Raw genomic sequence first — 21,236 nt, forward strand, 5'->3', positions numbered from 1 at the left:
ATACTGAATTGGCCAGATTAACAGAGACAATTAGGGGACAAGCTAGACAAGAATTCCAAAAAGAATGGGGAAAATGTAGAGAATACTTTACCAACCAGTGCCCCAAAATATACACCTGGACTTGTTTCGTTTTATTTCTATAGGAGACTTTGCGGTTTTTAAAGTCATAATTAGGAAAAATTGTAATAATCACATATAAAAGAATCAGTACACAAGAAGCAAATAAGGAGGCCATTTACAGGATAAAGGAAGTCTTTTATTTTTATCTTATGTTTTCTTTGTGTAAGGGGATAGGAGTTTAATTTTGATAATTAAATTGTCAATGGTGGTGGGTTTGTTTGTATGTATGAGTTGTTGTGGACTATGTTGTAAATAAAATAATAATATTTTTTTAAGAAGCTTTGGAGCAAAAAGCACAAGGCTTAAAAACACATGTGACACAGGTTGTGATGTTGCAGAAAGCTTTTGAAATATAGGCAATCACCCTTCTAACATATATATGAGAGAATTAGAGAATCATAGTCCAATCCCCTGTAATGCAGGAATCTCAGCTAGGGCATCTATGACAGATGGCCATTCAACCTCTAATTTAAAAACTCTAAGGAAGGAGAGCCCACCTTCTGAAGGAGTCTGTTCCACTCCTGAAAGCTTTTCCTGATGCTTAGTCCTTTCTTGTAATTTGAAGCCATTGGCTTGACTCCTACACTCCAGAGCAGCAGGGGGGAAAACTTGTTCCCTCTTCCATGTGACAGCCCTTTACATAGTTGAACATCATGATCCTATCTCCTCTCCGTCTCCTCTTTTCCAGGCTAAACATACCCAGCTCCCTCAACTGTTCCTCCTAGGGCTTTGTTTCCAGACCCTTGACCATCCTGGTTGCCCTTCTCTGCACACGTTCCAGCTTGTCAACATCCTTCTTAAACTGTGGTGCCCAGAACTGGACACAGTATTCCTGGTGTGGTCTGACCAAGGCAGAATGGAGTGGGACTTCAACTTCCCTTGATCTGGACGCTAGACTTCTGTTGATGCAGCCTTGAATAGCGTTAACTTTTTTGCAGCTGCCTCACCCTGTTGACTTATGTTAAGCATGTGGTCCACTAAGACCCCTAGAGCTTTTTCACATGTATTGCTAGTAAGCCAGGTATCCCCCACCTTATATTTGTGCATCTGGTTCTTCCTGCCTAAGTGCAGAACCTTATATTTGTCCCAGTTCTCCAATCTGTGAAGGTCATTTTGAATTCTGCAGCATTACCCCCCCCCCCCGGTTTGGTGTCATCTGCAGATTTTATGAGCATCCCCTCAATTCCTTCATCCAAGTCGTTTATGAAGATGTTGAACAACAATGGGCCCAGGACAGAACCATGTGGCACCCCGCTTGTCACTTTTCCCCAGGATGATAAGGAACCATTAATGAGTACTCTTTGGGTTCAATCAGTCAACCAGCTACAAATCCACCTAACAGTCACCTCGTTCACCCCACATTTTACCAGCTTCCTCACAAGAACATCAAAAGCTTTACTGAAATCAAGATACACTACGTCCACAGCATTCCCCTGATCCATGTAACTCCATGGAAAAAAAGAAATGAGATTTGTCTGACATGACTTATTTTTGAGAAACCCATGCTGGGTTTTAGTAATCACAGCATCCTTTTCTAAGTGCTCACAGACCAACTGTTGAATTATCTGTTCTAGGACCTTTCCTGGTATCAATGTGAAGCTCACTGGTTGGTAAGTTACCTGGGTCTTCTTTTTTCACATTTTTGAAGATGGGGACATTTGCCTGCCTCCATTCTGCAGGGACCTCACCTGTTCTCTAAGAATTCCCAAAGATCACAAACAAAGGCTCTGAGATTGCATCCACAAGCTCCTTAACTGTGAAATGCATTTAAGCCGCTTTGAGCATGATTTTTTTTTGTGGAAAAGCAGCATACAAATCAAATGAATTAACAAAACAGAAAACAATATACAAAACAAAAACAAACAATTAAAGATGTAGCATGGGTGTAGCCAGGTTTTTTGTTGGCAGGTCATGCTTTTTGGGGGGGTCAGAACCTCAGATTTGTATTGATTTTGATTGATTCTGCTTGATCTAAGGGGGCAGCTGCCCTTGGCAATGGCCTATGAACAGTCACATAACCTCACAGGAAATTATTTCAAGATTGTTAGGAGGAATATATTTCGGTCATCAAATGCTTTGGTGAAGAGGAATGCTTAAAATTTATTTCTGAATATAAATAATGAAGAAGCCAGATACAACTCACAAGGGGGGCATTCTATAACAGAGAATTATTACCCCAAATGCCCCATTGCAGGTCAGTGCCCATTGGACAGCACCTGGAGGCAGCAGCACCAGCAGTTCCTCCCTTGCTGATTTTAGGGCCCAAGAGGTGCTCTTTTAGGTATAGTACTTGTGTCTAAAGCAGTTTATGGCTTTGTATTGTAGTGATCAGACCCAGTAGTTCACTGACAGCCAGGGCAGTGCTTTCAGGATGACACATGGTGCTACCAGGCTGCCCCTCTCACCAATTTTTTCATTTGTTGCAGCTTCTGGATCATCTTCAAGGGCAGTCCCATATAGAGCATGTTGGTATCTGTACTGTATTTGTTAGGAAATGTATTTTACTACACACACACACACACACACACACACACATACTGGGGAAAAGAAAACATATACAGCATGGGTAGGCAAAGTAAGCCCTGGGGGCCAGATTCTGGCCCAATTGCCTTCTAAATCAGGCCTGTGGACGGTCTGGGAATGGGTGTGTTTTTACATGAGTAGAATGTGTCCTTTTATTTAAAATGCATCTCTGGGTTATTTGTGGGTTATTTATAGGAATTTGTTCAGGTTTTTTTCTTCAAAATAAAGTCTGCCCCCCCCTCCAAGCTCTGAGGGACAGTGGACCGGCCCCTTGCTGAAAAAGTTTGCTAACCCGATACAGTATAATGTAAAAGCTGCAAAAGTGACTCCAATCAAGGTCACAGAAGCGCTAAATTCTTGCTTTGTTAACTTGTTAACTGCCTTTAAAAGTCTTGTCTGCCTGAGAAGAGTGGGCGAGAGTTGCTCTGTCTGTTTTGTTCACATGGGCGTGTGAGGACTTCAAGGAGGCGATGCACTCATGCTTTGTGCATTGCTACGGAAGAGGGAGAGTTTGGAGCGAGACCAAACCGTCTCTTGGGCTCGAAGGAGAGAAACAAATTCTATTGAACCTGATCTATCAATACAGCTCGTTCAATTACTGCCAGGGGAAGAGGCAGAGCAGAGGCCCCGCCCAGAGAGGCGGGGCTGCAGTTCAAAATCAAAGCCCAACGGCTGCTGGGAGCCTTATGAGGAAGTCGCCCTTGAAATGGACCGCGCCCACCGGCGCGCTCCCGATCCCCCCTCCTTTCCCAATGGTACAGTTATAGACTGTACCATTAAACGGTGGTGGGTGAAAGCCAGACTGAGGCAGGGATATACTCCTAATAACCATTCAGTGGCGAGATGTCCTAATGAACTACTCGACGTATTTCTGAACGAGTAAGTTCAAGCTGGCGCCGGACGTGATGGGCCTTTCTTATTCCTTCTGGCCCACCCTTGCTTTGGGAGCTTGGGCTGCTCCTAAGCCGCGGGGCGAGGGGCGGGGCGGCCACGTGCTCTAAAGGCGCGAAGGCGGGGCTGGCGAGGGCGCTGGGCGGAGTGCGCGTGCGTGAGATTTCGGCGGCGCGAGGAGGGCGCGTTGGTCTCGCTGACGCCGCCGCCGCCGCCTCGCCAACCGCCTCGCTGGCCGGCGCCCTGAGGGGACGGGCGGGTAAGGAGCGGGTCCGGCGAGGGAGGGAGGCAGGCAGGCGCGGGCTGGCTTTCTGAGGCGCCTCAGCGGGGCTCCTCTCGGGCGGGCTTGGCTGGGGACGCCTTGCCCTCGCGGAGGGCGGAACGAGGGGCGCTGCTCGCCGGCCGCCCCGAGCAGCCCTTCCCCGCTTCCCGAGGCGCGTCCTCCCCGCTGGCCGCTCCCCAGGCTCCAAGGCCCGCAGCCGCAGCTCGACTGGGAGCGTTCCCTGGGAGGCGGCGCTGGGTTGGTGCGGATATCCTTGGCTGCCATTGCATTTTTGCTCGGTTTTTGTGTCGGTTTTACTTAGTCTTTACTGAACTGTCAACATCGGCACATAGGGGTGTGTGCAAGAGAGAGAGGTAATAAACTGATCCAGCGTGTTCACCTACTGCTGGATAAATAACGCCCATTCCCAAGGCAAGCAGATGGTGTACAGGTGGCAGTTTAGGAATTGCAAGATTGCCATGGGTGTGAATTGTGGATATACAATATTGCACAGGTATGTGGACAACCACTGCCGTGAACTGTACACGTGGTTTTAAAAGAGGGAATCTGCACTGGACAATGTTAATCTGATCTTGAAGGAAACGGTTAAGAAATAACTTCAGGGCTGGATGGACAGCAGTTAAGTCTTCTGAGAAGACCCTGGATTCATGAGACTTGGAACACCGTTTCAAAATGGAAGCAGATACATTGATTTTCCATTACAGGTTCTCATTTGGTTGTATAGTTTAATAAGTATCAAACTTGCTTTCTGCAAAGTTACAGAAGAGCACCCAAGGTAGTTTTGGTTAGGAGGTCCAGCAGGTTCAGATAAGGTAATGGAAGAACAAGGGTCATTCTTGGGCCCATAATAATTCAAAAAGTCGCCTTGCTGGAGATAATAGGAATAGAAATGGCCTTACAGGGTTACAGCTATTGGTTCTCACTTAAGCTGTTAGATAAGGCTGATTTGAAACACACACACCCCATCGCCATTTCTTGCTGATGTAGATTTCACTCCCTCCTTCCCTGGAAGAAGAGGTGGCACCATTTTGTGGTTCACGTCAGGTGCCAAAATGTTTTGGGTCACCCAAATTATTATAGCTTATTAGCTGTCAATTCGTAGCACTTGTTAAACTAGCTGATGGTTTTTACTACACCTGTTCCTGGAAAACTGGTGGAAAGTTTTGTCAAGAACATAGAAGAACAAACCCCTACTAAAGCAGAGCAAGCATGGCTTCTGCAAGGAAAGTCCTGTCTCTCAAACCTTTTAGAATTCTTTGAGAGTGTCAGTAAGCTTATAGGTAGAGGTAGTCCAGTTGACATAGTGTACTTGGACCAAAGACTCCTACATAAGCTTGACAGTCAAGGAAAAAGAGGAGATCAGGAATTGGTTGAGTTGCAGGAAGCAAAGAATAGGAATAAATAGACCCTTTTCCAGTTGTTGCCACCAAAGCTGCTGGAGCAACGCCACCTCCACCAGAGCAAAGTGGGACTGCGCTGAGCTGCTTGCCTGTCTGCCTCCGCAGGCAAGCCCAGCTGGCCAGCATGGCCCTTGCACGGAGAGGAGCACCAGGCCACACTGGGATTGCCTATGTGTGGGTGCTTGGATCACACCCCCTCAAAAATATTGTGCCCTGTGGCACCCCCTGTTGTGCAGTTCAAAAAGGTTCGGGAAAGGGCAACTAAAAAGGGATATAGTGACTCCCCTATGAGAAAAGGTTGTAGGGTAGTATTTGGACTTTTTAGTTTAGAGAAAAGGTGAGTAAGAGGTGACATGATAGAAGTTTGCAAAATTATGCATGGCACTGAGATAATGGAATGAAGAAAGTTTGTCTTCCTCTGTCAGAACACTAGAACTTGTGGATATCCAGTGAAGCTGAATGTCGGAAGTTTCAGGAAAGATAAAAGAAAGTACTTAATTGAAAAGCCTGAGTTCAGTATTCATTGTTTACTGATTCTTTAAAGATGTCTAACTCCTGGCACTCCCTTCATGGATCACTGCCTTGTCGTGGCTCAAGTAACTCAGACATCCATGGGGTCACGAAGAGTCAGACATGACTAATCGACTAAACAACAACTCCTGATGCATCTCTTTACCATTCTTATTGTGAAATAAATCCTTTCTCTTTAACTTTCATAAGACTCAGAGTGGCAGTTTAAAAGGGACAGGGGTGATATTAAATAAAGGCACTTTGTGCATCTGTTCCTGAGCAGAGTTATATACCCCAAAGACAATATTTCTGGGAAGGTGGGAGAGTACAGTATTTTAAACCAAGCCTAAGAAATACACACACTACCACAAGGCTACCTCAATCTTGGGGTGCGGCAGGACATCCAAGTCACCATTGCTTCAGGTTTTCTGGTTCCCCTGTATTGGCAATAAAATCTGCCTCAGGTAGGAGGAAAGGTGTAGAGTCCACCTCAGCCACCAACTTGTATGGCTTTAAAGGAGGATTTGTTGCCCACCTATCATCTGACATTGGTGCGCCCAAGTCCCAAAGCTAGTGCTTCAAAGCTAGGGGCTGCTGAAACAGAGGAGAGGGGTGTTGTTTCAGCAGAAGTTTCAGTGCAACCCCCTTCATTATCAGAAGTTGATATGTGCAGCCATGAGGATGATGATCTGATCTGTGTTGCTGAAAAGGTTCCTCAACCCTGGCGTATGCACTGATACAACTCATTCAAGGCATCACCCCATAACCAACAGTTTCCCTGAATTTGTGGAAAAGTACAAACATTTTATTTCCTCTCAAAATCCTCTCTAATTGGTTATATAAAAGTTTCACTTTCATGCCTTCCCCCCTTCCCTACCCAAAAAAGTTGGAATTTTAGTTTGGTGAATATGCAGAGGGTTCTCTTAGAATAGTGTCTTTGAACACATTAGCCAGTCACAGAACTGTATCCCAAGGCTCTATGGGGAGAGGGAATGGTTGTTTAACCAGTTTTAAGTCTGGTGTATCTGTGCTCATTAAGGTCTACCATTGTTGGTGCTTAGGCCATTGTTGGTCTGTGTGGGCCATTTTCTTCTGCATTATTCTCTGAGGGAGGGAGGTGTTCATGGGGGCAGGGAGTTGGAAGTACATTGTAGAGTGATGAGAACCTAATTCTGGCGAAGGTCTTTCTTCACTATTTAAGGAGAGTGATAGGAGACCTAGGGTTGGGGGGTGGCAATAAAATGAGATGTTGATGGTGGTAGAGGTGGATTGTGCTAGTCTTGGTAGATGGTTCAACGGCATCTTTGTAGTCTTGTTTCAGACTTAATTTGGCATGGTGACCTGGGATCACTATAGAGAGCCCCTTGCTGTATGCTTCTGAAATGTGTTTTTCCCCCTCAAACAGTATCATGTATCCCACAAGACCCCCATTTCGGGGTGGTGCATCTTTCCACATGCCTCAGAGTGGCCATGTGCCTGAATCTCCGCCACAGCTGCTTACGATTGAAGATAATGTATACAGTAGAGGAAGGTCTATTCCTTCAGCTGGTAGGATGCAAAGAGTATGCGAGATGGTACAGAAACAACCAGGACATTTGCAGCAGGTAAATATACAACTTTTATAATCTCCAGCAGTGATACTTTGCTGGAAAGTGGTTGGCCAGTACCTGCAGGTTCATGCTAAAACTAGATCCCTTGTTCTTTTGGTACACAATGCTGTACAGGGAGATGTTACATGGCATACTTGGGTTCACTATAACTGATAGGAGGAATGTTTCTTCTCTATAGCGAATTCTGCTGTGTGTCCTGCATATTAATAGCTGTTGCTCAATCATTACTTAGAACACGAGAAAAGGAAAATGATTTTAAAAGACAGGATTTTTCTGTTAAGTTAGCTTCCCACTACCCCTTTACTCTGGAATTGCCATACTTTGATTGCTCACTACTTTTTTTTATCTTTTAAATATATTTTATTGAAAATATTGCAATAAAAATAAAGTGGAGGAATATCTGGATGACATGGTTGCTAGCTAATTGCAGTCTTTGCTGTCCTGTTCCCCCACTTTTGGTAATAAAATGCAATTGTAGTACAGTGGTACCTCAGGTTACAGACGCTTCAGGTTACAGACTCCGCTAACTCAGAAATAGTACCTTGAGTTAAGAACTTTGCTTCAGGATGAGAACAGAAACCAAGTGGCGGCGGCAGCAGTGGGAGGTCCCATTAGCTGAAGTGGTACCTCGGGTTAAGAATGGACCTCCAGAATGAATTAAGTTCTTAACCCAAGGTACCACTAGTTATACCTCATGTTGCGTCCGCTTCGTGTTGCGTCCTGTGGCAACCCAGAAGTACCAGAACAGGTTACTTCCGGGTTTCGCCGCTCATGCATTTGCAGAAGTGGCGTTTCAGCTTGCATCAGTTCCATGTTACAGACGGGCCTCCAGAACGGATCCCATCCGTAACATGAGGTTCTACTGTATCTTTTTGCTTGTTTTCTTACCCTCCCTCCCTTTAATAAAAAGGGAGAGATTGGTGAGATGAGAGCTTTGTTGGGGTGGGGGGAATGGAGAGGAGAAGATTTAGCTGGCTGCCTTAGGCTGAAATAGGAGGTTGGGTACCATGTGAGAATGATGGGAGGGTGTTTTTCAGTAAGCAGTGGAAGCAAATGCGTGTCAACTCACAAGCAAGCCGTACTGAACTCAATGGAGCTTACTCCCAGGAAAGTAGAAGTAAGTTTAGTTGAACTCAGTGGGGCTTATGCATGCACAGATTCCACTTAGACCTCTCAGTGGGGAAGCAGATGAAACCTAAGTAAATCACTTAAACTACTGGTAAATTAGTTGAAAATATATTAAATATAACGTATGGAAGTTTATTTATTATTTTTATAAAATCTACTACAGTGGTGCCTCGCTAGACGAAAAGAATCCGTTCCGCGATTCTCTTCGTCTAGCGGTTTTTTCGTCTTGCGAAGCAAGCCCATTGACAGCTTAGCGGATTAGCGCTACAGCTGTCAAGCGGCTTCCAGCGGTCAGCTGTTAAGCGGCTTATCAGCGGAACAGCTGATAAGCGGCTTAGCGGCTTAAGAAAAGGGCGAAAAAAGCGAAAAAACCCCGCGGGGGGATGCAAGATTTTTTTCGTCTTGCGAAGTAACCCCATAGGGTAATTTGTTTTGCGAAGCGCCTCCAAAACGGAAAACCCTTTCGTCTAGCGGGTTTTTCGTCTTGCGAGGCGTTCGTCTTGCGGGGCACCACTGTACTTCCTTACATTTTAAGGCCCTCCTTAAATGTAAAGCGCAGCACACCCTCCACCACTGCAGGGAGGTACAGCAGCATCCTCTTCCTCCACAGGGAGGTGCAGCAAGGCCCTCTGCTACTGCAGCGAAGCACGGTACACCCACTACTGCCACTGGGAGGCACGCAAGACCCTCTGCTGCTGCAGGGAAGCACAACACACCCTCTGCCACCACAGGGATATATATCGTGATATATCATGTTATCGTGATATTTCGCTCGTGATAAATTGTGATGTTGAAAACCAGATATTGCCCAGCACTACTTGTGAGTCATGTTCTAGGAGGATCTCACTACAGCCTAGGTCATTACTGAATAGTATGGTGCTATTAGGGCTGGATGATGCCAGCTTTTCAACATTGCAATGGTCTCGCCAGCTAAGCATAGCGATGTAGTGATACAGTGTGATGTTGAAAAATGGAGGGAGAAACAAGCAGCACCAGCCCTGGCCCTGCAAGGTTCCTAGCTAAAGCCAACGCCACTCCTGCCAGCACCTGGCACAGGGAGGAAGGAGGCAGCAGTGGAGAAGGCAAGTAAGGTGCAGGCAAGCCCCCCCCCCCCCCGCTGAGTGAAGGCGGCATTGTGCTCTGGCCCTGAACGATGTTTCAATACATTGCCCAGGCCTACATGTTATATTAAATTGCAGTTTGGAACATTCCAGAGAAATGTGGAAAAGCAAGGTTTCAGTAAAACTAAAGGGTTCTAGTGTAGAAACATTATTCAAGGATCCATTGTCAAGTGTAAAAGGGAATCTTTTAAAACTGGCTAGATTTTCCTACCTCATTCAGAAAGGGAGATTTATTTTTATTTTATTTTTTAGAATAATGGGCCTTCTCTTTTGTATTTGTATTTTGTGTGTGTAAAAATTAATTACCGTATTTTTTGCACCATAACACTCACTTTTTTCCTCCTAGAAAGTAAGGGGAAATGTCTGTGCGTGTTATGGAGCGAATGCCTGCGGGTGGCGGGGGGGATCTGCTGCAGTCGTGAGCAGAGGATCCATGGTTCCCCTTCCTTCCCTCCTCCGTGGTTACAAAGCATGGATCCACATGGATCCTCAGGATTTTTGCATTGGGCTACTCCAAACTCACTGTCAGATCACATGTCTGTGGCCACAGCATGAACCACAAAAATAATATATCTACTATTTTGTTTAGAATATTTTTTTCTTGTTTTCCTCCTCTAAAAACTACATGCGTGTTATGGTCTGGTGCGTGTTATAGAGCGAAAAATACGGTAATTAAAATTTGTATTTTGAAAAGACATTCCAGAAGAACCTTAAATAAAACGTGGCTAGAAAACTAGCTGTTTTCTGAATACTATAGTTAGATGCTTGTGGAAATAATTTGTGTTGGGCAGAGAGCTTATCATGCTGCTGCTTGGGCCTGTGTGAGGGAGGGTTTTGATGTTTGATGTTTTATTGTGCTTTTACTATTCCTCTGGGCTAGGGCAACATATAGGCAGCATACAAATAACAAAATTATTGTTGTTGTTGAGAAACTTCTAGCTTAGTTTTAGGTTTGCGACTTAGATGCAGAAATTTCCTTCGTTTGCAAAACTCTAGTTAAATTTTCAAGAGTTATCATTGGCAGTTGTTCCAGTTGCCCTTATGCTTAACCAGTAGGTATAATGGGTAGAGTCTCTCTGTCCTCCATTCTGTTTTAGGAGCATTCCACATCTACCTCGACCTTGGGTTCCATGTTCCGGGGACTTGGTTTTGAGACTGCTCCACAGCCTGTTTTGGGTAAGTTAGACCTATCACATAGGAGCTTCTTTCTTGTACTCCAGTAATGTGTGTCCTTAGGTAGTACCTACACCTGTAACAATAATGTTGCATGGCGCTCCAATCCCTGAGCAGTGTGAGATGCCAGGGGTTTCAGGCGTTTACTCAAGGTTCGTGTGTTCCTTTGGAATGAGGTTCAGCAGAGAATGTGGTGTCTTTATGATATATGGTTTATTTACACAAATATACAATCTGAGCCTATGATGGAGGGGTTCACAGCATTAACTTCCCAAGAAGGCCTTGCTTCTCTCATAGCCACAACCTTGGATCCAAGCAGAAATCAGACAGGGCTCTGGATCTCTGGTTTCCCAGCGTGCTTCATTGCTTCCAGCTTCTGGCTCACATAACTGCAAGTCTCTACTCCAGTCTTTGTCTTTCTAACTAACTGTGAGTTGAGGGAGGGAGTCCCACCCATTTGTCATCTGGCACAGAGTCCTTTCTTACCGTAATGGCTGATTGCTTCATCAGGAAGCCAGCCTGGCTATTCCAGCAACTTTTCTTAGATTTTAACATTTGCTGGATCCAGGGACTAGAGGGGTCTCTGCATACAATCTACCCCTCCTCAAAGCTCATAATGGTTCTAGGCACTTGGTTTTGAGACTGCCTCAAAGCCTACTTTGGGTCAGTTAGCCTTATCACATAGGGGCTTCTCTCTTATACTTCAGTAATATTTGTCCTTGGGTAGTATCTAAACCTGTAAAAATAATTTTTCTATCTTGTTTTTTATACTCTATTTAGGCCGAGGCATTTTGGGTGACACCAGTATCAAACCCAAAGTGGACTTGCCAGCACAGCATGGAGAGTTTAGAGGAGGGCCAGCTGGAGACAGCAAGGTGGAAAGGCAGCTTCTGGGACGTGGCAGGTGAGTAAAGTGATCCTGAGGTGAATATAGTAATTTATTAAAATTATTTATATACCCCTCTTCATTATAAAAATCTTAGGGTGGTACAGAGGGATACACATGCACGTGCACACACATATCCAAACTTAGATTAAAACACAAAATTACAATAACAATCCACAGCAGAAAAGAAATCAATAGAACAATCAGCACTGAAAGCCTGGATTTAAAAGTTGGCAAATGTTGATGAACAAATGTGTCTTTATTTATTTATTTTAAGTAAATATTATAAAGTTTAAATTTCATAGAGTTTGTAAAGAGAAATACAAAACTTAATATCATTTATCTTTTTTGTCCACCTTTAATCTGAGTAAGATTAAAACATGATGCAAAAAGAAAGAAAAAGAGATAGCAACAAGAAAAAACAGATAGAAAAAGGCTTTCAAGAGGAAATAGATAATCTATAGTTCAGAGATTGAAGAATTTTCAATTCTTCATCTCTCTGCTACTTATAAACAATAATCACTTCATCCACTCCAATATAACACCCAACAAAACCATTTTATATAAACAAATATTATTTTCAATCCCCAGATCCTAAGGTCATTTCATTTTCTTTTTCACACAAAAAGTCTGAGAGATTTCCAGTCTTTAGTACATATTAACAAGGACTTTCCTCTGATTAAACATGTCAGTTTTGCCATCTCAGCTAATTTCATTAATTTTAACAAGCATTGTTGGTAATGATGAATCTTTGTGCATATAGTCTCACTGCTGTAATGTGAGGATGTGAGGGCGATCTGGCTGCGACATCTGTCACCCCATTGATCGCCAGGCTTGATTTGGCTGATCTGGCTGGCTAGGCGGGTGTCCCCTTCCTCCCTCACCGCTCCATGTGCGTCCCTCCCGAAGCACATACCCGTTCTTGGGCCAAGGGTATACGATAGCTGCACTCCCCTGCTAGAACCTCCAAACAAGCTGTAATCATATATTGAAACAAAGTTCCATAGTCCTTTTCTAATTGTACATCCATAAGTCCAAGCAGGAAGAGTTCTGATTTCAGTTCAAAGTAAATTTCAAAATTCTCTGTATCTATGTATGTGTATCCAATATTGTTTAGCTTTTTAAGATGTCCACTACAAATGTGTTTCTAAAAGGTATACATGATACCAGAAATGCCACTTGTCCTACCTTGGGCAAAAATGACATGCTTCATTTAGCCAGCCAGTAATTATTCAATGATTATCCATTAGATTTGTTTATCTTTATGGCTCAAGTGAAATGAGCTCAATGATCAGTTTTCAAGTAAAAGTTCAAAGCCATTAGTTTCTTTCATTAGTTTCAGTTGAAAGATGCTGTGGATCTGATCAGTCCCTCTTTTATATAGATGTGAAATTTCACAGATTTTATTATGAGAACCATTGATCACAAATCATACTGCTTTTTTGTAAGTTTTTATTCACTTTCATCTTTAAACTGTTTAACATAGTTGCATTGAGATATATATTTACATTAGGGCATATAACTGCAACACTTACATAAAAATTAAAAAAACAATAAACACTGACATTTCTGAATAAATTAACAAGTTGTGTCGGCGTGTATGTGTCATAATTATTACAGTTATTACAAATATGAAATGATGTATGTATTGTTTAGATTAGTAACCATAAGTAAAAGGTATTATGTATCAATAATAGAATTTATAGGAAGCAGGGAGGGGGGAGAGGAAAAATTAAGATACAGTGGTACTTTGGTTCCCGTACAGCTTAGTTGTCAAACAAATCATCTCCCGAACGCCGCAAACCCGGGAGTGTTCTGGTTTGCGAACGTTTTTCGGAAGCCAAACGTCCGATGTGGCTTCCACGGTTTCCAGTTGAGTGCAATAAGCTCCTGCAGCCAATTGGTTTTCCTGCAGCCTTGGTTTTCAAACCGTTTCAGGAGTCGAACAGGCTCCCGGAATGGATTAAGTTTGAGAACCAAGGTACCACTGTACGTACTTCATGCATGCCAGAAAATCATATTTTTTCCTTGTAGCCTTGTAGCCCTGGAGGATGCTGCTTTGAGGGACAAATGGACAGAGTATAACAATTCCAGATTATTGGAGACTCACTGTTTCTATTCTACTTCTGTACAGAATGTGTTGTACAATTCCTACCTCATTTGTCTATAGAACAGCTCTGTGTGGTAGCCAGACTGAGTGTGACTTGCCCAAACTGAACTCTGGGTGATGGGAATTGGAACACAAGTCTTCTGCATCTAAACAATGTACTGCACTTCACTGGTGTTGAGTCTGGGGAATTTCCATTGTAAAATATGTTGGGTTCTGAGCGCCATCTCGCATGCTGTTTGAAAGCTGATAAGGAAATCATTGTGCTATGTATTTCTTTTTATTCTCTTTTAAGTTTATTCAGGGTACCTGGTCTTGTGGAAAGTGAAATTCCTTTTGTTGGTCTTGGAAGAGCAGGTTTGGGACTTGGTAGGGCCTGTGGAGACTCATCTGTTGTAAGTGCAGGAGTTCTGCAGAAAGCACCAGTAGAACCTCCTAGATCAGAGATTTCTTCTGAAGTTTCTAACAAGCTTGTGGAGAAAAAGTAAGTGAAAGCTGATACTAAAAATCTATGATGGCTGATCATATCAATAGAATCTTCCTTGTCTACCTTCCCTCCCTCTTTAATCATCAATATGCTACTGGGGGCATTCAAAGTTCTTGCTGGAAATGCAGTGTCTAAACGTTTGTCTACAGATGTGTGTCTCTTCAGAACAACTGAGTTTTATGCAGAAGATATCAAAGTTTGTTTCTTGTGTTGGCTGCAGAACCTCTTTTATTGTACAGAAGCATGTTCTATCTTCAGTTTAGATTCTGCTAGGTGTTCCAGAAATGTAGTGCTGCATATTCATTTGTCTTAGTGGTTAATTAAATCAGTCAAATAAATAATGAAAATCTGACTTTAAAATTTTAACAATATTACCTGTCATTCTGGCTTTTAGCATTTCAGTTGTTACTACAGTAAGCCCACAATTTATGTGCATTTAACTTTATGTGCTTGGGAAAAATAAAAATAAAGGGGCAGAAAGTGGGCGGGTGTCTGAGAAAAAAGACTTTGGCAGTCCCACCCACCATTGAACCCAGTGTGTTTTGACCATACGTGGTTTTGGCTTTAGGCGTGATCCCTGGAACATAACCCCTGCATAAGTTAGGAGTGTACTGTCCTCTGTACAGTTCCTTGAGAGAAAGTTGAACTGAACTTGTTCAATTTACTTCTTAGCTCTTGGGAATGTTTGCTAAGTGGACACTTATTTTATCATATGGGCCATGTTTATACATTACACGAAACCCTGGTGTGTAGCATGATAAGTGTGAGCGGGAAGCAGCTGCATGAGCCTTGGACTCATTCACTTCCCCTTCTGCTGTGATGAGGATGTCACCCGCTTTCCCCTTAAAGTAAGCATACGTTGTCCTCCAAACCAGGGATTTTGCTTTATCACTAGTCAGTTTCAGAACAAGCGAACTGCTCATATCTCTTAAATTAAGCATGTAAATTATTTCAAGTATGCTTTCTTCCTTCTAGAGAACTGCTAATGAAGCAAGGCTCAAAAGGAGTACCTGTTCCCTTGGCTTTAAACCTGATAAAAATCCATTGTCAAAATGAAGCTGTGTATCAATATCATGTGACATTCAGGTAAAAAGTTTTCACCATTCATCTGAGCTGTTGAAGGATTGTTGGTTTTATTTGTCTACAGACAAGGTACTTGGAAGTAGCCATAAATATCTCTCTCTCTCTCTCTCTCTCTCTCCCTCTCCCCCTCTCCCCCTCTCCCCCTCTCCCCCACTTTTTATATGCCTATAATGCCGCTGTTCTCAAAAAGTAGGCCATGTGACATTTATTGATTGGTTCTCAGGATTCTTCATGTTACAATTCTAAACTGGATTTGAATTTTCAAATCTTTCTACTTGTGTTCCTACCCCCACCAACACATGGAAGCTTAAAAAGATGAAAGTGGTTTGTCCGTGAAGGGAGAGTTACGAGCCATGTAAGCTTGTAGTAGAATTTGTGATGCCCCTCTGTCTTAAATTTATGAGTGTGTGACTGTTCTGTAAACTGTAACTGTTAACCAGCATCCCATTCACTTATTTTTTATATGGCAGCAGGTTTTTGTTGCAAATGCTGTTGCTATTCATCCAAAGTTGTGGGTGAGGAGCAGATTAGCTCCCCTCCACACCATGTGAAAGATGAAACTAGAGGTGTAAAAATTCAGGGAATTTCAAAGCTATAGGACTGTGTTTGTGTTTCCCATGGGCTTCTGGAGGATGTGGGATGAGGAACAGAAGTTTTGGGATAAATGGAAATAAATGTGATACTTACCAAACTTGTAAATATTCTGCTGCTTAACGACATAATATGTAACTTGGTTAGTATATAAAAATATACTATTGGAGACATGAAATATACAGAGCAATTCTATGCATGTTTACTGTATTTTTCGCTCTATAGGATGCACCGGATACAAGATGCACCTAGTTTTTAGAGAAAAATTTTTTATTCCCCCCCTCCAGCACCAAAGAGCAGCGGACAGGCCCGCGTTTTGCCCCCAGCCCCAAAGAGCAAAGAAGCCAAGACAGCGAGCGGGATCCATCCTGCTGGCTGTCTTGGCTTCTGCCATAGCTGTGCAACCTTTCCAGCCGGGAGCTAAACCTCTCCGGCGCGGCTAAAGAAGCGTGGCTAAAGAAGCCAAGGCAGCGAGTGCGATCCCGCTCTGGAGAGGCTGTGCAAGGCTAAAGAGGAAGGCAAGACAGCCAGGGGGATGGATTCCGCTGGCTGTCTTGGCTTCTTTAGCCTTGCGCAGCCTCTCCTGGCTGGAGAGGCTGCACGTGGCTATGGCAATTCCCCCACCTCCCGCAAAAGCCCACAGGAGCTGTGCACCCTTTAAGGAGCGTGCGGCTCCTGCGGGCTTTTCTACAAGGAGGGAGAAGGGACTGACTGGCCATGTCAGTCCCTTCTCCCTCCTGGGGAAAAGCCTGCAAGAGCCGTGCGAAGCTTGTGTGCGGCTCTTGGTGGCTTTTCCTGCCTGCCTCCCCCCTGCATTCACTCCATAGGACGCATAGACTTTCCCCCTTAGTTTTTAAGAGGGAAAAAGTGCGTCCTATGGAGCGAAAAATACGTACTTGGAAGTGAGGCTCTGCTTAGTGATGCTTACTCCCAGGTTAGCATGTTTAGAATTGCAGACTGAAAAGTAGAAACCAGCTTAAGTTATACTAGGGTGAGGGTTTTTCCACTGACTCATTAATCAGCATCCTTCCCACCCTTATTTGCCTTATGTTTAACCCTCCCCCCCCCCATGAATATACTGACTGGAGAATATACGACATTTAAACTGAACTATTCCTTCTGTAACAGAATATTTTTGAAATCAAATCAAACACTATCTTGGAACAGAAGTGTATAAATAAATTACTGATCTGAAGAATTCACTAGACAGCATAACAGTAAAGATTGTTGCTCTGCTTGTGGAATAGAGTTGTGTCTGTCATCTCAGTGACATTGGGTAGTTTTCCCCCCAGTACATGATTTATTAAACTTTACTGGGCTCTTTTCTACTGACTTTCATGTGTTCAGATGTTCTTCAGACTTGATTGATCATTCTGTGAGTTTTGGTTTTTGAATGTCTTGGCCAGGAGGAATGGAAATACAAATTCCTCTCCCTAGTGAGGAAATTTTGTGAGCTCCATATACTGTGACTCCTCGTTTCTCTTCTACATGCTTGTCTTCCAGCCCCAGTGTAGAATGTAAGAGTATGCGTTTTGGGATGTTGAAGGAGCATAAATCAGTGACGGGAGAGGTTACAGCTTTTGATGGCTCTATTCTCTACTTGCCTATAAAGTTGCCTGAGGTAAGGCCTGATACAGGAGCCAAAGATGTTTTATGTTCTGATGTACCACCACCTACATTTCCATTTTCCCTCTTGTGGGTTTTTCTGTGTGGGACAATAGTCAATAAAAATCCTCTTCCTTAGGAAATAGAAGCTGCCATATGATGCAGAAATGAGAAAACATGTGACCCGTGTTAAGCTTAAGGTGCAGTGTGTTTCCATAAGAGTTATAATGAAAAGATGTTGGGGGGAGTACTTGGAGTACTTGAGTGTATGCTAGGGATGTAGCTCACAGTAAAACATACAGAAAGGATTTTGTATAAATCGTCTCCGGAACAGGGGACTGTCTGGCACTTTTTCTTTTTAGAGCACCTTCTGCATCTTTCAAACCATCTATCAGTTTAGAGGTGAATGGTGAAGTTTCCATTTACTACTTGAACTAAAATACATGCAATGAAACTAAAATACACTTAAGGACTAGACCACTTTTCCAAAATAAAGCAAGGCTAGATTTTTTACTTGGTATGGTTGCCATCTTGAGTAATGATCATCCGATTTTTATATTTTTAGTTGCCATCTTCAGCATTAAACCTATCAAGATTTTTTAATGTCAGATATTTTGTACTCAATACTTAAAGTACCTTATTGCCCCCAAAATAAGCCACACCCCCCCCCATTCTGACAGTGAAAAGGGGGCTTGGGAGTGGCTGGTAGGCTGCGAGCCGTGCTCCAGGCTGCTCACAAGAGCAGCCTGGGAGCGCGGGGCAACACCGTGCAGCCCGCCTGCCACTCCCAACAGCACAGCTCCCCCGCAGAGCAGCCCAGGAGCTGCGGGGGGGGGGGGCAAAAGGGAAGGCCATCGGCAAAAGGCAAGAGCAGCCCAGTAGCACGGGGCAACGGCTCACACCCCACCTGCTGCTCCAACGCCTCCCCTGAGCCGCCAGAAATAAGGAGTAAGGGAGGGGAGGGCACTGGCAAAGCGGCATAGCAGGAGCGCAGGGGAATGTCTTTTTTTTCTTTCCCCCCCCTCGAATTTTGCAGGTGCGGCTTATATTTGGGCCAGTACAGTACTACCTCTCCTATATGAACCAATCCATACACTGCAATCACAATGTGTGGCCCTTCTTTGTGTGTGGCCGGCCTCCTTGGGAGGTTTGGAGGGCAGCAACACAAGAATAGGCCTGTGTCGGAACTGCCATCAGTGCGGGAGGGAGAGAGCAAAATCCAGAGGGATTCCAGAGAGCGTCCCGGGATTGGGAGAGGCAGCCCATCTTCTGGGGAAGAGAATCAGCGTAGCACCAGTGGAGATGGGGGAAGCGGCAAGGCGGTCCCATGACTCCTTGCCGGGGACCAGCGGGGAGAGTAGGGGTCCTCCGCTGCCTACGCCCTCCTTGCGCAGAAGGCTTTCATGCAGAGAGAGTAGGAGGAGACTAGGCGTCAAAGAGCTGCTTTGCTGGAAGAAGTTTAAGAAACGCCCACTGACGGATTCTGCCAGCGATTGAGACAGCCACGGGTGAGTGGCTGTCCGGACAGAAAAGATTCACTCAGGCAACCCAGCCAGGTGTTTGCACCGGCTTACGCACGAGCAACCCCTAGAACCATTACAGCCTGTTTTAGTGGTGGCTCCTCGCTTGTGACATGCTCTCTCCAGGTAGACTTATCTGGCCCCATCATTACATGCTTTAAGCACTAGGGAAAAATAACTTCCTTTTTGTCAGGCTCTTAATTGACTGGCCTTGAGTGGTTAGAATGTTTTAATCCAACCTTTTAAAAATAGAATCATTTCTTAGGTTTTTATTAATATTTCTCTTTTATGCCGGTATGTGTTTATATATTGCAAGTTGCTTTGGGTTACATTGGTTAAAAAAAGCAACCAACAAATTTTAATTAATAATAGTCATTTTCACAAAGATTACTGCTAATTTTTATATCTGCTCATAAACAATTTATACTTTAATAAGTTCACAAAATTCAGTGGTGCTCACTGTTTCTGGCATGCAGTGAGTCAGCTAGACAAATTCCCTTAATGAAAAACCAACAACTATAATCCATTGAACATGTTTATTCACTGAAAATCATATAACCTTTGATTTCAGTTTGCTTAAGACACCTATGTCCCCTAAAACGTGGTTTTGCAAAAAAAGGGGGGGGGATTTGCCAATGAGATCTCTCAATTCGAAAAAGAACTTCTCCAAGCTAAGAATAAATATATCACAAAGATGTATAACCTCCTTTTAAATAGGGAAGTAAAGGAGAAGGAAATGAAAGGATCTATGATATGCTGGGCCCAGGATCTATGATATAATATTTAAATGAATCAATGGGAACAGTTGTGGAGAATTCATATTAAATTTACAGTCTGTATCAACTTAAGAGAAAATGTTATATAGATGGCACTTGACACCAGCAATGTTAGCCAAAATGTATAAGAACAAGTCAGAGTTATGTTGAAGATGCAAGAAAGGAATTGGAACATACATGCATATGTGGTGGAATTGCAAAAAGATTAAATGTTTCTGTTACCCCGTCTATAATGAGTTAAAGAAAATGTTTAAAATCCCATTCACTTAAAGACCTGAGGCATTTTTATTAGGACTCATGACATCAGAAATCAAGAATGAAATTAGACCATTATTCATGTATTCAACAACTGCAGCAAGGATTCTAATAGCAAGAAATTGGAAAAGTGATACCATCCCTTCAAAGATTGAATGGCTAGCCAAATTAATAGAGTATTTACAGCTAGCAAGGAGAACTGGGACAGTGAGAGGAACCTCAACACAAGATGTTAATAAGGAATGGATAATAATTAAGGAATATCTCAAAGGATACTGTGATAATAAATGTTTCCTGGCAAATATGGAATGAGTCTTGTGATATAAGGAAGTGTTAGAAAAAGTTTTGTAAAAATTTTGAATGCAAAATAGTACAATGGGTTTAGTTGGAAGTTTCTTTTCTTTTACTATTTTTTATTCTTTTTTCTTATAGAATGTTTGTACTGTATGTTTGTTTTGTGTGTATTTGAAGATATTTTCTTGTTTAATAAAGTTTATTAAAACATGGTTTTGCATATTGGCATGCAGCAGGATGAAGCCAGTAGCTTTGAAAAGTGGCATGATAACAGGGATGAAGATTCAACATTTTAAAGGGATTTAGGATCTTCCACAATTGGGTCAAACTTTACTTGTAGAGCATTTCGTGGTCCCCGAGAGGGGGCAATGACAATAAAGATATTATTATTATTATTATTATTATTATTATTATTATTATTATTGTAATAGGACTAGGAATTTGAGGTAGCATATAGAACATGCTATTAGGACGCAGGTGGCGCTGTGGGTTAAAGCCTCAGCGCCTAGGACTTGCTGATCGAAAGGTCGGCGGTTCGAATCCCTGCGGCGGGGTGCGCTCCCGCTGCTCGGTCCCAGCGCCTGCCAACCTAGCAGTTCGAAAGCACCTCCGGGTGCAAGTAGATAAATAGGGACCGCTTACCAGCAGGAAGGTAAACGGCGTTTCCGTGTGCAGCTCTGGCTCGCCAGAGCAGCGATGTCACGCTGGCCCCGTGACCCGGAAGTGTCTCCGGACAGCGCTGGCCCCTGGCCTCTTGAGTGAGATGGGCGCACAACCCCAGAGTCTGTCAAGACTGGCCCGTACGGGCAGGGGTACCTTTACCTTTTATAGAACATGCTGGGGCACATGTAAAAACAGCAAAAAAAGCAAAAT

At 43.4% G+C, this 21,236-nt stretch overlaps 1 protein-coding gene across 2 annotated transcripts in view; it reads left to right on the forward strand.

The window, feature by feature from the left end:
- Positions 1 to 3,743: 3,743 nt before the first annotated feature.
- The window catches only part of PIWIL2 (piwi like RNA-mediated gene silencing 2), a 52,961-nt gene continuing 35,468 nt past the window's right edge, over positions 3,744 to 21,236 (forward strand). The window contains exons 1-7 of one of the 2 annotated variants that reach the window (XM_081890866.1): positions 3,744 to 3,793; positions 7,133 to 7,331; positions 10,684 to 10,762; positions 11,540 to 11,663; positions 14,048 to 14,236; positions 15,215 to 15,325; positions 17,417 to 17,534. In XM_081890866.1, the coding sequence (XP_081746992.1) occupies positions 7,137 to 7,331; positions 10,684 to 10,762; positions 11,540 to 11,663; positions 14,048 to 14,236; positions 15,215 to 15,325; positions 17,417 to 17,534 (816 nt within the window). In that variant the 5' untranslated portion in view covers positions 3,744 to 3,793; positions 7,133 to 7,136. Of the gene's footprint in view, positions 3,794 to 4,260; positions 4,311 to 7,132; positions 7,332 to 10,683; positions 10,763 to 11,539; positions 11,664 to 14,047; positions 14,237 to 15,214; positions 15,326 to 17,416; positions 17,535 to 21,236 lie in introns of those variants that run through there. The other variant, XM_081890865.1, reaches the window with a different exon arrangement.

Source organism: Podarcis melisellensis (assembly GCF_964234715.1).
Source record: "Podarcis melisellensis genome assembly, chromosome: 15".
NCBI lineage: Eukaryota > Metazoa > Chordata > Lepidosauria > Squamata > Lacertidae > Podarcis > Podarcis melisellensis.